Source organism: Protopterus annectens, chromosome 3.part1, assembly GCF_019279795.1.
Source record: "Protopterus annectens isolate FY-2018-M chromosome 3.part1, PAN1.0, whole genome shotgun sequence".
Taxonomy (NCBI): Eukaryota; Metazoa; Chordata; order Ceratodontiformes; family Protopteridae; genus Protopterus; species Protopterus annectens.
In genome coordinates this window covers 503,312,710-503,328,233 of record NC_056732.1, presented here as the reverse complement: position 1 = coordinate 503,328,233, position 15,524 = coordinate 503,312,710, and the positions used below count along the sequence as shown (strand labels likewise).

At 40.3% G+C, this 15,524-nt stretch overlaps 1 protein-coding gene across 1 annotated transcript in view; it reads right to left on the bottom strand.

Moving 5' to 3' along the window:
• TG (thyroglobulin) overlaps window positions 1–15,524 on the bottom strand; it is a 2,464,750-nt gene that overhangs the window by 2,050,433 nt on the left and 398,793 nt on the right. The window contains exon 16 of the mRNA XM_044066937.1: window positions 15,457–15,524. This exon is cut by the window's right edge and continues 142 nt beyond it. Coding sequence (XP_043922872.1) covers window positions 15,457–15,524 — 68 coding nt within the window. The remainder of the gene's footprint in view (window positions 1–15,456) is intronic.

Here is a 15,524-nt window from a genome sequence, read left to right as displayed (position 1 = left end):
ACTACATGAAAAGAGACATGGAAGCGCTCTCGGATCATGTGGCCCAGGCAGGTATGACCCTAGCCCTGAGTAGCATCCTGCCTTCGCCCAGAATGATACCACAACATAAGGATAAAATGATTGACTTCAACAATTGGCTAAGCTTATGGTGTCATTCAAAGGGGATCCAGTATCTGTCTGCCTGGGATGACATGATTGACAGACCACGATGCTTTGCCAGAGATGGTCTGCACCTGTCGCCCCTGGGATTCAGGTTACTGGCTAAGGTTCTTGCCACCCCTATAGTGCCTTTTTAGGCAAACTTCAAAGGACAAAACCACCACCATAACAGGTACAAGCATGCAAAATCTGAAGGTAATGCTACTCAATGCTAGAAGTCTAAACCTCAAAATGCACTCTCTCGAGGCACTCCTAAAAATGGAGAACATCGATATCTGTGCAGTAACTGAGACCTGGTTCAAGGCTCCAGAGAGTACCCCTGCAATACCAGGCTACAACTCTTACCACACTTTTCGGCCACCAAACCAGGACCCGAAAAACAAAGGTGGAGGAGTGTCAATATTCACCAAGGATATTCACACCACCAGGCTAGTTGGCCAACACAATGTGTCTGAAATTCTCCAAGTGCAACTAACACTAGGTAAGACTGCAATCCAAATTGTAGCTTGCTACAGATCCCCACCATACCCCAAGATTCTCACTACACCTTTCTAAACATACTGGAAAATATTAAGATAGAACCAAACACCCTAATACTGGGTGATTTTAACTACCCTGCCATTAACTGGGAAAACTACTCATGTCCCAACACCTTTGCATAGCGGTTCTTGGAATTCATAAATTCCAATGCCCTGGATCAACTAATCCATAGTCCCACCAGGGGCTCCAATATCCTAGACCTGGTCATTACCAACATGGGAAATCAATGCTCCATACCTATGGTCACCCCTCGTTAGTCAGGTCTGACCATAAGCTAATCACCCTTAACATCCACATCCCACCCCCACCCCCCAGTAAAGAAACCACCATAAAAAACTTCTCTAAAGCCAACTTCATGCTTCTCAAGTCAGAAGTGACAAACTTCATGACACCCATGCAGACGGGAACTGAAAGTTCAACTGCTGAATCCTACACTTTGGCACTGTATGAGCACATCCACTCATGCATGAATCGTGCCATCCCAAATAGAACCAAAATGCTCTCATCCAAAAAAAGGAAGCCAATCTGGTGGTCCCCTGCCATAAACAAACTTTACAACAAAAGGAAGAAACTTTTGCAGAAAAGAGGAAAATCCCAGGATGCAAAAAACTCCCTTACTAGCCTCAGTAAGAAACTGAGATGCCTCATAAAATCCTCCAAAGCTAGTTACGAAAATAAAATTGCCAAAGATTCCAAAGACAACCACAAAGCATTCTATAATTATGTCAAGAATCTAAATGGCAATGCTCAGATCTGCTCTGAGCTAAAACAGAATGGCATTAAATATACTGATCCGAAGGATATTGCCAATATCCTGGCAGATCGATTCAGTGCCAACTTCACCCCACTCTCACCCCCTAAATGGCCCATCTCAATACCGGAAGATTGCCAAATTCCAGTAATAATGGCCACACAGGTACAAAACGCACTCTCTAAAGCCAAGAATACAGCATCCATGGGACCAGATGACATCCCGGGCTGTGTACTACATGAACTACAATATGAGCTGGCACCTCACCTAAGTGTCATGTTTAATCATAGCCTCACCTCAGGTTTCGTGCCCACTGAGTGGCGCATAGCTATAGTTATCCCAATCCACAAGGGGGGGATCCACCTTGGATCCCGGAAACTACCGTCCCATCAGTCTGACAAGCCTTATCTGCAAGGCCATGGAGCGTATTATCATGGAACTTATAAACAAAGACATTGGCAACCTTCAAACACTGGACCCCACCCAGTTTGGGTTTGTGAAGGGCCGATCTTGTCTCCTGAACTTGATTGACTTCTTTGAATCAGTCTCCAGAGCCATGGACAAGGGTAAGGTGGTCCACACAGCCTATCTAGACCTTGCCAAGGCCTTTGACACCATCCCCCACTCTGGAATCATAGATAAACTTACTAAGTTGGGCATTAATCCCTATGTCACCCAATGGGTTGCTAAATGGCTTACTGATAGAACCCACACTGTAAAAGTAGCCGACTCCAAATCCAGCTCCAGACAAGTGACAAGTGGAGTACCTCAGGGTTCAGTCCTGGGGCTGCTCTTGTTTGGCATCTACTTCTCTGAAGTACAGGTCAACACTAAGAGACTCTGGCTAACAAAGTTTGCTGATGACTGCAAACTGGGAGCCATTATTGAATCCCCAAATGATGTGGATAATCTACAAAAGGGCCTTACAGAAACAGATGCTTGGTGCCAGAGCCATGGGCTCAAGCTCAATGCCAAGAAATGTATTGTTATCCCCTTTGGGAAAAAACATGTATCCATGAATTACCATATAGGTGGCAGTACACTAAACACAGAAAGTGTGATAAGAGACTTAGGGACACAGGTGGACAGTGGTCTCACCTTCGATAACCACATCGCCACAACAGTCAGGAAATCCTTCTATGTGGCACACCTCATCACGAAGGGCTTTTCATCCAGAAAAAAGGAGGTCATTGTCCCACTGTACTCATCCCTCATTAGACCCATTATAGAATACAATGCCCCATTTGGTATGTATTTCTCAAGACATCTGCAACAACTGGAAAGGCCTCAGAAATACCTCACTAAAAGAATCACAGGCTTAAAGCAGATGCCCTATGCTGACCGCCTTAAAAAACTCCAGCTATACTCTGTCGCATATCGTCTACTCAGAGGCGATCTTTGCTTAACATAACAAGAAATAATATATTGATATTTTTTTCCTATGGAAGAAAAGATCTTTGAACTGAGGTGGCTAGCTGACAACCCAGGAACACAATTCTATGTGAAGGAGTAAACAAAAAGACGTTTAAATGTTCTCTTGGAATCCCAGCTTCTTATGTAAGAGATCTCTCAACTAAGTGAGAGATTCCTGACACTTTGAAAATGACTCTACAAAGATAGGCAAGTCCTCTAAATATGGAAAACTGTGAATAACCTTTAGCTTTCACTGAGCTATAACTGGAGCTGGACACTGTGAACACTCTTGCTGTAGTGGATAGTCCAAAGGGTAAAGCAAAGAACTGATAATGAGATCCAGTCAAACAACTTTAAAACACACCTTAAATCTGGATAAGTATAGATCTAGTGCTACCAGGAAACTTGAATGAGGAAGAAGAGGTAACAGGTTGTAAAATGACAGTATTTTGAATTTGGGAACTATCACAATCAGGTTTAGGAAAAAAAGGTCCAGAACTGGTCTCCGAGCAGTTTTCTTCTTTGGCACTAAAAGCTTTCTTGAATAAAACCTCCCTTTTCCCTTCTGAGAAAGAGGAACTGTTCCTATCTCTCTCTGAGACAGCAGGTAATGAACAATAGGTGGAAATAAAAAAGAGTTTGGTCTGGTGGATGAAGAATTACCCCCTGAAAAAAGTGGGAGGTCCTCCCACTGCCATCTGTAACTTTGAAGAATGTTGCCAAAAATAAAAGTGAAGATCCAGACTTTCTTGAAGTGAAAAGAAGCTGCCAAGGTGGTAGGGCAGGCGAAGGTCCCTTAAATGGCCATGCTGATTTGTTGGACTGTCCTTGGTTTTGGGAGGGGGTCCAGAATTCTTTTTGTAACCCCACTCTTGCCATTTCTTCTTAAACATCTGTCTACCTGCATTTTCTTGAGACTGTTTATTTTGATTTTTGCCAAAACTGGATGAGGGGTTACAGAATCCCTTAGGAAAAGTGGAAAAGCAGGGCTGAAAAACCTTAGAGAGTCCCTGTACCACGTTACTCCTTTCATCACACTTTTTGATCACCTCTGCAGCAGAGTGGCCAAAAATGAAATCTCTATCCAAAGAAGAATTTAGAATCTCATTTTAACATAATCTGGGAGATTCTGAGAACACAGCCAGGCAAGCCTCCTCAAAACATTAGCAGAGGCCATAGCCCTAGAAGAAGAATCAAGTGAGTCATATATACACTGTAAACAGTGAGTAGTGACTTGTACAACAGAATAAACTAAATTATTTCAAGCAGATGTTTGCTTAGACAAAGAAAATGCAAGCAAAATATTCCTTAACCATTCAGTTAGTCAGGCTTTAACATATGAGCCTGACAATTCAAAATTCTGAAAATCAAAGTTGCAGAAGCATACACGTTTTCCCATTCTTATCAATAATTTTCCATCCTTATCAGAAAGAGTAGGATTGGAATTAACTAAATGTTTAGCAGCAGTAGGATAGCTACAGTTGCTGAGTCAGGTTAAGAAAGAGGTTAAAAATGTAAAAGACTCAGGAATGTCATATATCCAATCCGCCTTTTTAGGAGCAGCTGGCTGATTATCAGGAAAATTACAGGCAGTAAAACACATATTCTCCAGACTGACAGAACTGGAGGAATAGGTGAAGGTTCTGAAAGATCCTTCTGTGACAGCTCATAGTATTCTCTGTGGAATTAGTAAACATCAGTGTTCGCCCACTAAAAACACTGGCACATTCTGGGAATAGTCTGAGAGAGAGAGAAATTCCCATTGGGAGAATCAGAAACTGAGCTCTCCTCTGAGACTGAATCAGAAATACGAAGAGAAAACCCTCTGTCTGTCCCTTCATCTTCCTGTCCATATTAAGACTTTTGAAACTGTTTGGGAAAAGAAGTTTCTCTCTTTTACCAGAAACTAGTTTATAAGATGGAGAGATATCTCATATTAAATGAGCCAGACCCAGAAGATTACCTGTCCAAAGAAATTTGAGAAGGAGTTTCCGGTTTCTTTTTGACAGGTAAAGTGGAACCAATAGTGTTATTAATGGCAGCAGCTTCTCCAGGGATGGACACAACATTCTGACAAAAGAGAGAAGCCTTCCCTGTTCCCTTTCCCAGGACCAACAAGACTGGCACTCCCTTGCCTGCTGTAGAAACCCAAACAGCTGCAGAAGACATGACTAACCCCTGTCCATAGTGGCTATAGGTACTACACCAGAGGGTTCCTACCTAAATGATGAGTAGTCTGAGGTACAACAAATGGCAGCAGCAGAGTCACCCTCCTGCATCTGAAGCAAATTGCTAGCCTGCTGTGGTGGCAAAGGCTGTTTACATAATGTTTCCTTTTTGTGGCTGGAAGAAGGACTGACCTTGATTGACAACTTGTTCCACGGTCAAGTAAAAAAATGATGCCTCTTTCTAAGGGAAAACAATCAGCAAAAGCTGATACAAAAATTTAGTCTTTAAAAGTTACTTTTTTCACAGAACGATACAGTAAAAATCATTTTAAGACACTTAGCCAGACCCAGAAAGTAAAATAAACACATTTTAGCCACAGATAAAATGTTTTTAAATAGTTTAAACAACTTTTAAACTGATAGGAAAAAAATTACTCTCACTTAAAATACAATACAGTCTCATGACAGTCCATGAAAACACAGACTGAACAGAAAAGTGCTATTAAGCATTTTTTTTATTTAAAAATGGAAGTTTTTTTCCCTCAAAGGCATCTTATCTTTCCAACAAAGGCACAGCAGAAGCTGACCATTGACTCTCAAAAGAGTCAGAGAAATGAACTCTTTGGTGCAGAAAAGCTCTGAAGGGCTTGGCTCCGAAACTGGACTTTTAGCCAGCTCTACTTGAGCTGACTGCTAGTTTGGGTTCATGGAAGGTGCCCTTGAAACTTTGGAAGGTGTCTGGCTGTTATATCCATGGCAGGATATAAACCATATAGCTAAGGACACTGCAGCAGCGACCATTATGATTAACATCTTGTGGTGAGTACAACCCTTTCAGGACAGGATGAGGAAGGGAAATGGGAATGAGAATGGGGGAGAATAGAGGGTGTGGGGAGAGATTCAGCAAGTAGATGGAGCGTTACTAAAGAGAACCTCACAAGCAGAGCAACTATAGAAATAGGCAAAAAGTAGCTGCGCCCACTATCCCCAAGCCTATTTGTTTCAGGCATGTAAGGGTTATCCAGAAGAATAAGGAGACGCTTACAGGACGAGGAAAGGAAATCAAAGACATGACCTGCTTTATTGTATTTGCAAGCCACTGCAAGTACTGGGAAGACTGAATTTATACAAAGACTTCAAAAGAGTCAGAGCTAGTCTAATTTATGTGTAAAGAAGGACAAGATTAGGATGGATGCAAGAAAGGCAGAAATGAAAGTGCAGAGAATTACAACCATGCAGAAGCATGAGATAAATAAAGGAAGAATGCCATAGAAAAGTCAGGGAGGAAGTACTGCATCTCCTAAGGAAGCAAAGAGGAAAGAGTAGGTGAAGACAGAGGCGGAAAGGAACTATGCCTAAACTAACCTAACCTCCCCCACACAACCTTTATAAACTTACTAATTAAAATACCCCTCCTAATAAATGCCTATGATTCACACCGACACAATTAGCTTATAAAGGCCATGGTGGTCATTAGGTTAGTATACACCTATGAATCTACATATATATATATATATATATATATATATATATATATATAATGATTGATCCATAGGGTTGGTATGAATGCAGAGGCACATTCTAGTGATAGCAGAAGGCAGAATGTATGAGAAGGGGGAAGATGGCGCACAAGAAAGTAAAAGACAGACTGTTTACAGGCAGTCCCTGGGTTGAGGACGAGATCTGTTTTTCAGTCTGTCCTTAAGTCAAATCTGTATGCAAGTCGAAACACATACATGGAACATTCTACTGTACTGTACTGCAATACAGTGCAGTACAGTAGAACATTCCATGCTAAAAAAATGTTACACTTACCTCTTTCTAAAATTCACTTCTTATTTCTGTACTACATGCATCACCCACAAATGTTTTCCACTCTTTCCTGAACTTTCAGACCTCTGCCAGACCTCCTACTGTCACCTAGACCCTAGTGAGCAACAATGTCATTTGCCCATTCTACTGTACAGTACAGTAACTGCTTCAGTACTGTGTACTGTACAAGACAACAGTCTTGAGACCAATCAGATTGCCAACACAGTGATCTCTTAACCAATCAGATCACTTGTTCTCTGTGAAGGCAGACGTAACTGCTCTATAAAGAGGTGCAAGCAGCTTCACGAATGGGGAAAACTGGGAAAAGGAAAGTACAACATAATTCTTCATTTTAAGGAAAGATTTGGGAAACTTTAAAGATTTTTATTTATTTTCACGTTATTTCTGACATTGCAGCAGCCTGTTCTTCTCTATGGGTTGTCCGCAAGTTGGATGTCTGTCACTCGGGGACTGCCTGTAAAAAAAGAGAAGATGGCACATGCTGAACTTCAAAAGGTATAGAATAGATTTGGACTGAACCAATGGTTAAGAGGGAAAGAGTGAATAGAATTACAATGTGTGAAATAATACTGAGAGGCAGAGTTCATGGCAGGGATGGAGGGAAGAAGAAATATGCATCTATTTTCTAGATGACTTACAGATGTTAACCTAAGGCAAGTAACCAGAGATGGAACATGGCACCAACTGAGGCTGGAAGAGGCTAACATAACTGAGATGGAGGAGTCCTTCAGAAATGAAAGGTGATTATGTAAATGTAGCCTTTGGAAGAGAGGTATAAAGAAAACAATAATAAGTAGGTAACAAGTACGAAAGCACATGACTTTGAAGAAATAAGAATAAAGACGAAAGAGAAAAGGTAGTCAGAGATTGGTTTAAACAAATAACAAATGAGGACAATGATATAGACGTTGCGGATTCAGAGGAATAGGGAAGCTGGAAAAGGAAAGGCTTGTAGCTGACTCCTCATAGGAGATGACAGAGTGAGGCTGAGGAAGATGATCTACAGACAGCTAAAGCAAACGGGCAGGCAAGAGAAACAAGTTGGGAAGAGGGGAAAGGATTAGAACACAGAACGCTTGAAATGTCGAATGTCATATGGTCAACACCATATGATCGACATTTCAAGAGTTCGAAGGTTAAATGTAATGGCGCCGTACAGTGCAGAATGGGAGAAGTTCCCTTTTCTGCACTGAAGTACAGTCTCGGAGTTGGTATATTTAAGTGGGGGGTGGGGTCACCGTTAAGGTGAGTTTTTCTTTTCTTTTCTTTTTTTTTTTTTTTATTGTATATTCGATCTTTCAAACTTCGACCATATGTTGTCAAACATATAGGATTTGAAGTTTTGAAAGTTCGAATATATAATATAGACCCAAGGATTAGTGTGGGAAGCTGGGGCAAGAGAAGAAGCAAAGGAAATGTATCATACACTCAAAGCTGTGACCCAATATGAGATCAAGAGTTAAGAATCCTGCTAAGTGTCTCACCCTGGAACCATGCTACATAGCAAAAGAACAAATAATAAATAAATAAATCTGTCCAATGATATTGTTTGACAAGAGACAGGTAAATACGTCAGCCTGAAGCCTTACTTGGCAAATAGATAACTAATTAACTAACTAACTAACTAACTAACTAACTATCTAAATGAGATAATCTAATCATATTGTTTGACAAGAATCAGGTTAAGTACTATGTCTCATCCTGAAGCCATGCTGGTTAGTCAAAAATAATGCATTTGACTGCAGATAATTCAAACAGCTTTCTAAAAGTCTGATAAGCAAAACTAAACTATACTTTCTATAAGTGATATGCATTCTGAACTAGTGACATGTCACATGAATGAAATCCTTTTGACTGAAATCTGATGAGCAAAATATCCATGCATGTTTTTCATTTTTCAGTACACTAGAATCTGTATGAAAGCCAGTAGCACAGCTTTGAAAACCATGGCATTATTTAAGATCATATTGCCTTAATGCATGATACTGAGGAACTGTCCCACATGGCAAGGAAGTACTTAAGCCATAAAAAATGCAGTGATGTGTGTCAAATGTTAGACAGGCACATTCTTGGCAAATTAATAATAATGAATAAGACATCTGCTGTGCAGTCATATAAATCAATTGTTGCTTTCTGAAACAAAAAAATAATTAGCAGATTTTGCAAGCCTATAAGCTGAATATTGCACAAAAGCAGACTGTCTTTCGTTTGTGTTATGTTTTAGTGTGTTTATTTGATACTTTGCTAGCACGTTGTTAAAGGCATATAGCTTCCCATTTCTTTTGATCCACGTCTCAGTTTTCAAAACTTCTCATCAGAGTTGCTAATTTTCTCCTCATATATCCCACAATAACAATGCATTCACAGTGAAAGAGAGACAAAGTATATAAGTGAACCAAACAAAGTCCTTCTTAAGGGAAAGTAAAGCCGACATTGAGGAATTTAAGTATGAATGGGTAAAGCAGGTTTATTTAAAGAATGCAGTGATGAGTTTTAATAATGTCAGAAAATTTGTTGGAAACAGTACTGCAGAGTTAGCACAGACATTTGAAGGAAATGTTCTTTATAATCATAATAGTATAACAAAAATGGGCAAATACAGAGATTTACTAAATACTAATGCACAAAAAGTGAGTTAAAGAAAGAAAGGAGGTCCAGAAAGACTCTTATTCTACAATTCTTAAGGAACTTATTTAAAGAAAAATCGCAGGAATTAAGGGGGGGGGGGGCTGTTGTATTTTTGAAATCCTATAATGTGAGTCTTGAAACTGAGGAATTAAGTGCGATCAGTGGAAAATTGTACTGCTTTCAAAATCACTTCTTTTTGGAGAAATATTCCCCTCTATGAGGCACAGTGATCTCAAAATATACTATATATAAGTAGTAAGGGTGTGTGGGGGGGGGGGTGCAAGGAAAGAAACGTAGTAAATGTCTGCTTCCTGAATCTGGATTCACTCATTTTAACCATGTGAACTGTTCATGAGCCAAATGGCTATCCATCTAGTGATGTAGGGATTTATGCCCACTTTTGTGAGCTTATTTATACCCCCTGAATGGGAAATTGTGTCAAATGCCTTGGCCAGGTCGAGGTAGGCGGCATGTACTGTTTTACCCTCATCCATGGCCTTAGTGATTTTCTCAGAGAAATTCACCAGATTCAGTAGGCATGACCTGCCCTTGAAAAAGCTGAATTGAGTTGGGTTCTGTGTTTGGAGGTTTCCTATGTCATTATTTATCAGGTCGATGATTATTCTTTCCATGCCCTTGCATATAAGACTAGTCAAACTTATAGGTCTGTAATTTCCAGGGTCAGTAAATGGTCCCCCTTTATTCAGAGGCATGACTGTTGCTGTCCTCCACTCTACTGAGACAAAGCCAGTCTGGAGGCTGTGGTTAAATAGAGATCCTAATGTGCCAGATAAGTCCTGATTTAAGCTGTTTAAGAGGCAACCTGCTATACTGTCAAGCCTGGTGGAACCCATGTTTTTAGCTTTAGGGAGCGCAGTGGCAACCTATTCTTTGGTGGTCATTGGTGGTGGAGTGGTGGAGGGTATTTCTTGGAGGAGAACCAGAGGTAACGGGGAGGTGAAATTTGAGATGAATTTATCATCCAGCAGATTTGCTATATCTTCTGGTTGAATATAGGTGATGCCATATACAACTAATTCCACATATTTTTAGGTATTGTCCCAAGACAGCAGACATAACTGAAAAATGCCTTATGGTTATACCTAGCATTGCAGGCTATTTTTACCTCAAAGTCTGCTTTCAGAGACTTGACTAGTTCCCTGATTTACTTTAGACTAATGAGGGACATGTTGTTCTGTTGTGCACATTCTGTCTTACTTCTCAACAGGATTTTCTTTCTTTTGTTGTATAATCTATTAATACCAGGGGTCCACCAGGGTGACTTGTTTCTGCAGTTTGACCTGGGTTTATTTTGGTCTGGCACTGCCATTTCTATGCAGTTGTTTATGTGGTCATGCAGGCCTTTTGTGTATACCTCAGCAAAGGCTTCTGTGTTTTCTGGATTTGGGGGTGCTTGGAAACTAGCTATGCCATCCCTTAATAGGGGTAATTTGCTTTAGAGAAGTTCTTAAAGTTTTTGGGGTTAGGTGAAGAGACTAGTTTTACCTTTATTTCTAGCCAGGTCACTTTGTGATCTGATCTTTCCAGTGAGGACATCACACTTGGGGGTATGCAGTGCTCTCCCATATTTGTCAGTACCAGATCTAGATATTTCTTCCCCTAGTGGAAGTGTAGACTAGCTGCAATCAAATTTACGAAATCAAGAAATCTTTGGGCCTGCATGTTAGTGGCCATATATGCCCCCAAATTAATGGAGGGGTAGTTAAAAATCACCTGTGTGTATGGCATTGTGCTGGATGGTGAGTGATTCTGGTAACTTCAGGTGTGATGTATGGGTTTCCTGGTTCATGGTGGACCTGTAGCTGGCAAAAATATGGTAATGGACTTTTTCCCATGGTTAGTTAGACATAGAGTAGCTCAAGCATGTCATATTGTTTGACCAACTTTGAGGTGTGCTTATCCATTATGTAGATAGATATATCTCTACCATTTGCTCTTTCATGTTCATTGGGTGGTTGGAACATTTGAAAGATGTTATAACCATTCACTGCCAGAGGGCTTTCCATGGCTTTGAGCCATATTTCAGTAACTGCACAGATGTCAGCATTCTCCAGAGTATGAAGAGCTTCTAAGGAGTGCAGTTTCTTGTTGAAATTCCTAATATTTATCAGTAAAACCTTTAGTTTGTCCTGAGTAGCTTTTGTTATGTTGGAAGGTTTGTCTGTTTGGCAATGCTAAAAAAGGAGTTATGGGGGGAGGTTAAGGTTTTAGCCAATATCCAAAAGCCTAGAGGTGACAGTTGAAGACCATCTCTGGCAAAGGAGCATGGCCTGTCAACCATGTCCTCTGAGGCTGACAAGTACTGGACCCCTTTGAAATGACATGAGTAGCTAAGCCAATTTTTAAAGTCTGCTGGTATTGTAGCATCATCCTTGGAGACAGTAGAATGCTGCTCATTGCTAGGTTCATACCTGACTGTGACATATATTTTGAGAGCTCAATCATGTCTCTCTTCATATAGTTCAAGGAGGTACATCTCAGCCCATTCATGCCCACGGGGATTATGACTAAATCATAGTAATACTTAGGGGTAAGTGACCTGAGTGCTTGCATGATCTAGTGGATCCCAGCCCTAGACAGGCAACTAACTGCAACCTTCTCCTTAACCAGTCTGGTAGAAGGGATATCATTGTGTCTTACAATGGAGTCTCCGATGACTAGAATATTGAGATATGGAGTGTTTCACCTTATGGTCTTGTAGATTAGACACAATGAGTTGTGGCTTTATGTGTTATGATGGGAATTGTCTTGTATACATGCAGAGTTTCTGAGGACTGCTCCTGAGAGGCCTTTGAGGTTTGGGTAAGTTACACGGTATTACCTCTGCATATTTGAGTCTATGTGTGTAGTCCTTTGCAGGTGAGGTTGAGTGATGTGTGTGAATCGCTGATAACCTGTTTGTTTCTTTTGGTGTCTGTATGTGAGAGTCTAGCCTCCAATCTCAATGTGTAACTACATCTCTCACATACTGTTTGTCTGTTCAAGAATTAAGTGGTTGTCAGTGTACATAAGGCAATTGCTACATTACCTCAGGATGCCCATGTCCACCAAGCTGGATGTAGGGATAGCAGGAAAGTATCCATCTATGGATGCAGGTCCTAATGTTTACTTGCAAGGGAAAGTAGTGGAGTGTGTTTGTAACCACATGAGGGAAGGGTGCTTACTTGGTTTAACCTGCAGTTAACCTAACCAGCGATGCAACCCAATTCCCAAACCAAATGCTTTCTGAGCAGTAATAGTCCTGGGTGCTACAATAAGACAAGGTAGACATAAATAGTTCTGACTAAATATATAAATGCTGCTCACCATGCAATCTAGTTGTCCCATGAGTAATGTGGGACTGAGGTAAAGTTCTGAGATTGTTTTTATAGTGGAATTTCAGCTTCTGGTGATTGCATATATACAAGGCACCTGTAACCGCTAAACCGAAATAGCAGCTTTGTGCAAATGCAAGGCTTATATACGATCAGAAAAAAGCTAATTTTACACTAACTCTGCCCTAAGGCCAATCAGATAAGCACACAATGAGCATTCCACCAGTGATTTCCAGCTCACATAGGTAAAAATCAGCCCTCTCCTGCCTCAAGAGTGCAGACTTTGACCCTCTTAATGACACTCAATGTAAAATGATGATGAGTATCGTCCCTCTCCTGCCGCAAGAGTGCAAACTTAGACTATCATAATGCAAAATGACAGGTATGGAGCCCAAGTGTTGAGGAACAACAAATAGATGCCTGGAACCGTCTTAACAGTACACTGTAATCAGGACAGAACAGAAGCCCATACAGCAGTATGAAGCAAAGCTCGAACTTTGAAGAAGTGTAGAAAAAACAATTAAATATCACAGTAAACATTCACAGTAAATGAAAATAAACAACACAAGTGCAAAAATTGCAATTAGATTCTTTTTTTTAGCCTTGGATGACTGCAGATACTTGCACAATCAAAGTATATGGCTTCATCTCCAAGCAATGAGCAGCTCTGAGTAAATGAGCCAAGACTTGCACAAACATGAGGCTTGAATACACTCAGAAAAAAACAAATTTAACACTAACTAACCATTCAGGCCAGTCAGGCACACAATTACCTTTCTGCCAGCGATTCCCAGCTCAGATGAATGAAATCAGCCCTCTCCTGCCACAAGAGTGCAGAATTAGACTCTGTTAATATAAAATGACTCATTTGGAACCCAAGTGTTGTGGAACCTAAAACAGATGCCTGGAACCAACTTAATTCACTAGACACAATGTAGTTAGTACAGAACAGCAGCCTTTACAGCAGTTTGAAACATAGCTTGAACTTTGGTAAAGTGCAGGAAAACAATTAAATATCACAGTAAACCTTCACAGTAAATGAAAATAAATAATGTAAGTGCAAAAATTGTACTTAGATTTGTTATTTTAATCTCAGATGGCTGCAGATGCTCTAAATGCCATGCCATGAGACCATAAGATCGAAGTTTTGAAACTTAGACATGTAAATAAAAAAAATAAATAAATAAAAACAAAAATCTCTTTTAAATTTTTTTTCAGGGGGGCAAGCCCCCCTGCACCCTCCATACCATGCTAATTAAATATACTAACTCTGAGATTGCACTACAGTGAGGAAAATGGTAAATATACAGTTTCACGCTGTACAGCGATATCCATTTAAATGGTTCAAAGTTTCAAAACTTCGATCTTATTGTCTCAACCATAAGAAATTTAAAGTTTTACAACTGTGTAATTTAGAAGTAGACCTATATATACATATATATATAATATATATATATATATATATATATATACATATATATATATATATATATATATATATATATATATATATATTTTTTTTTTTTAATTTTATTTAGGTTTTTTTTTTCAGTCTACCACTCTTTCAGGATAGCTGTTTTATCACATATCTCTCTCTCTCTCTCTCTCTCTCTCTCTCTCTCTCTCTCTCTCTGTTTCACTCCCATTTTGTCCATCCATCTACAACTCCTTTTCCCTATTTTTACACATGGTGTCGGGGTGTCACCTCCACAGTGGCAATCTTCTAGAGCCAAGGTTCATACAACTGGGTGGCTAGCCCTGCCATAATAGTTCTTCCACACACTCGCACACATGCTCACACCTATGGCCAATTTAGAGTGTCTAATCCACCTGCTACATGTCTTTAGAATGTGGCAGGAAACCAGAGCATCCGGAGGAAACCCACAGAAACACAGGGAGGATATGCAGACTCCGCACATGAAGAATCACAACCGAGAATCAAACTAGAGAACCCCTTGCTGTGAGGCGACAATGCTATCTGCTGTGCTACTGTTCTGCCATATCTTTCTGTCTCTCCCTCTCTCTCTCTCTCATTCTGTCTCACTCTGAAAAGAAAGACATTCTCAGAATCTCAGAATATTTTGTCTACCAAACTGATCTCATAATTGGTTGTAACAGGGCTTCCCTACACAAGCTCGAAGAGAAACTGCCCGAGTGTCAGTAGCTCGCAGAAAAAAGATGAACAGCATAACACGGAACACTTTTCTCCATAGGAAAGCATTGGTGGTGCATTTTCTAAGTGTGCATCAGCAATGATTCCCATTTTATGGAGATTTCTCCCTTTCGCAAGTTGGTGTGACTATGGAGTTGTATATATAAGTTGTGAGGGTGTGCCTCCCCCACACTGGGGGGTGCAGTGGGGCACGTCCTTGCAAAAAATGAGAAAAAAGGACTTTTTCACCTTGTTTTTCAGGCATTTTTTTCATTCTTTTAAAATATTAACTTTCAAGAATTTGGCGTTTCATAACACCACCCCAAAACAGTTACTGATACAGTAAAACTAATGCCATGACTAGGGAGCTAATCTAAACAATCAGTGCTGTTCATTTTGTTGGTATTTCACTTTCTAACTGATACTTTATGAAAGACACACAGCATGATATACCCCTCCTGCAGGTCAGTGACTTACTTGCACATGAAGGCTTCTTTCCTTTTGTGATATTAACCCAGGTTGTTGGAACCATTTCACCATTTTCA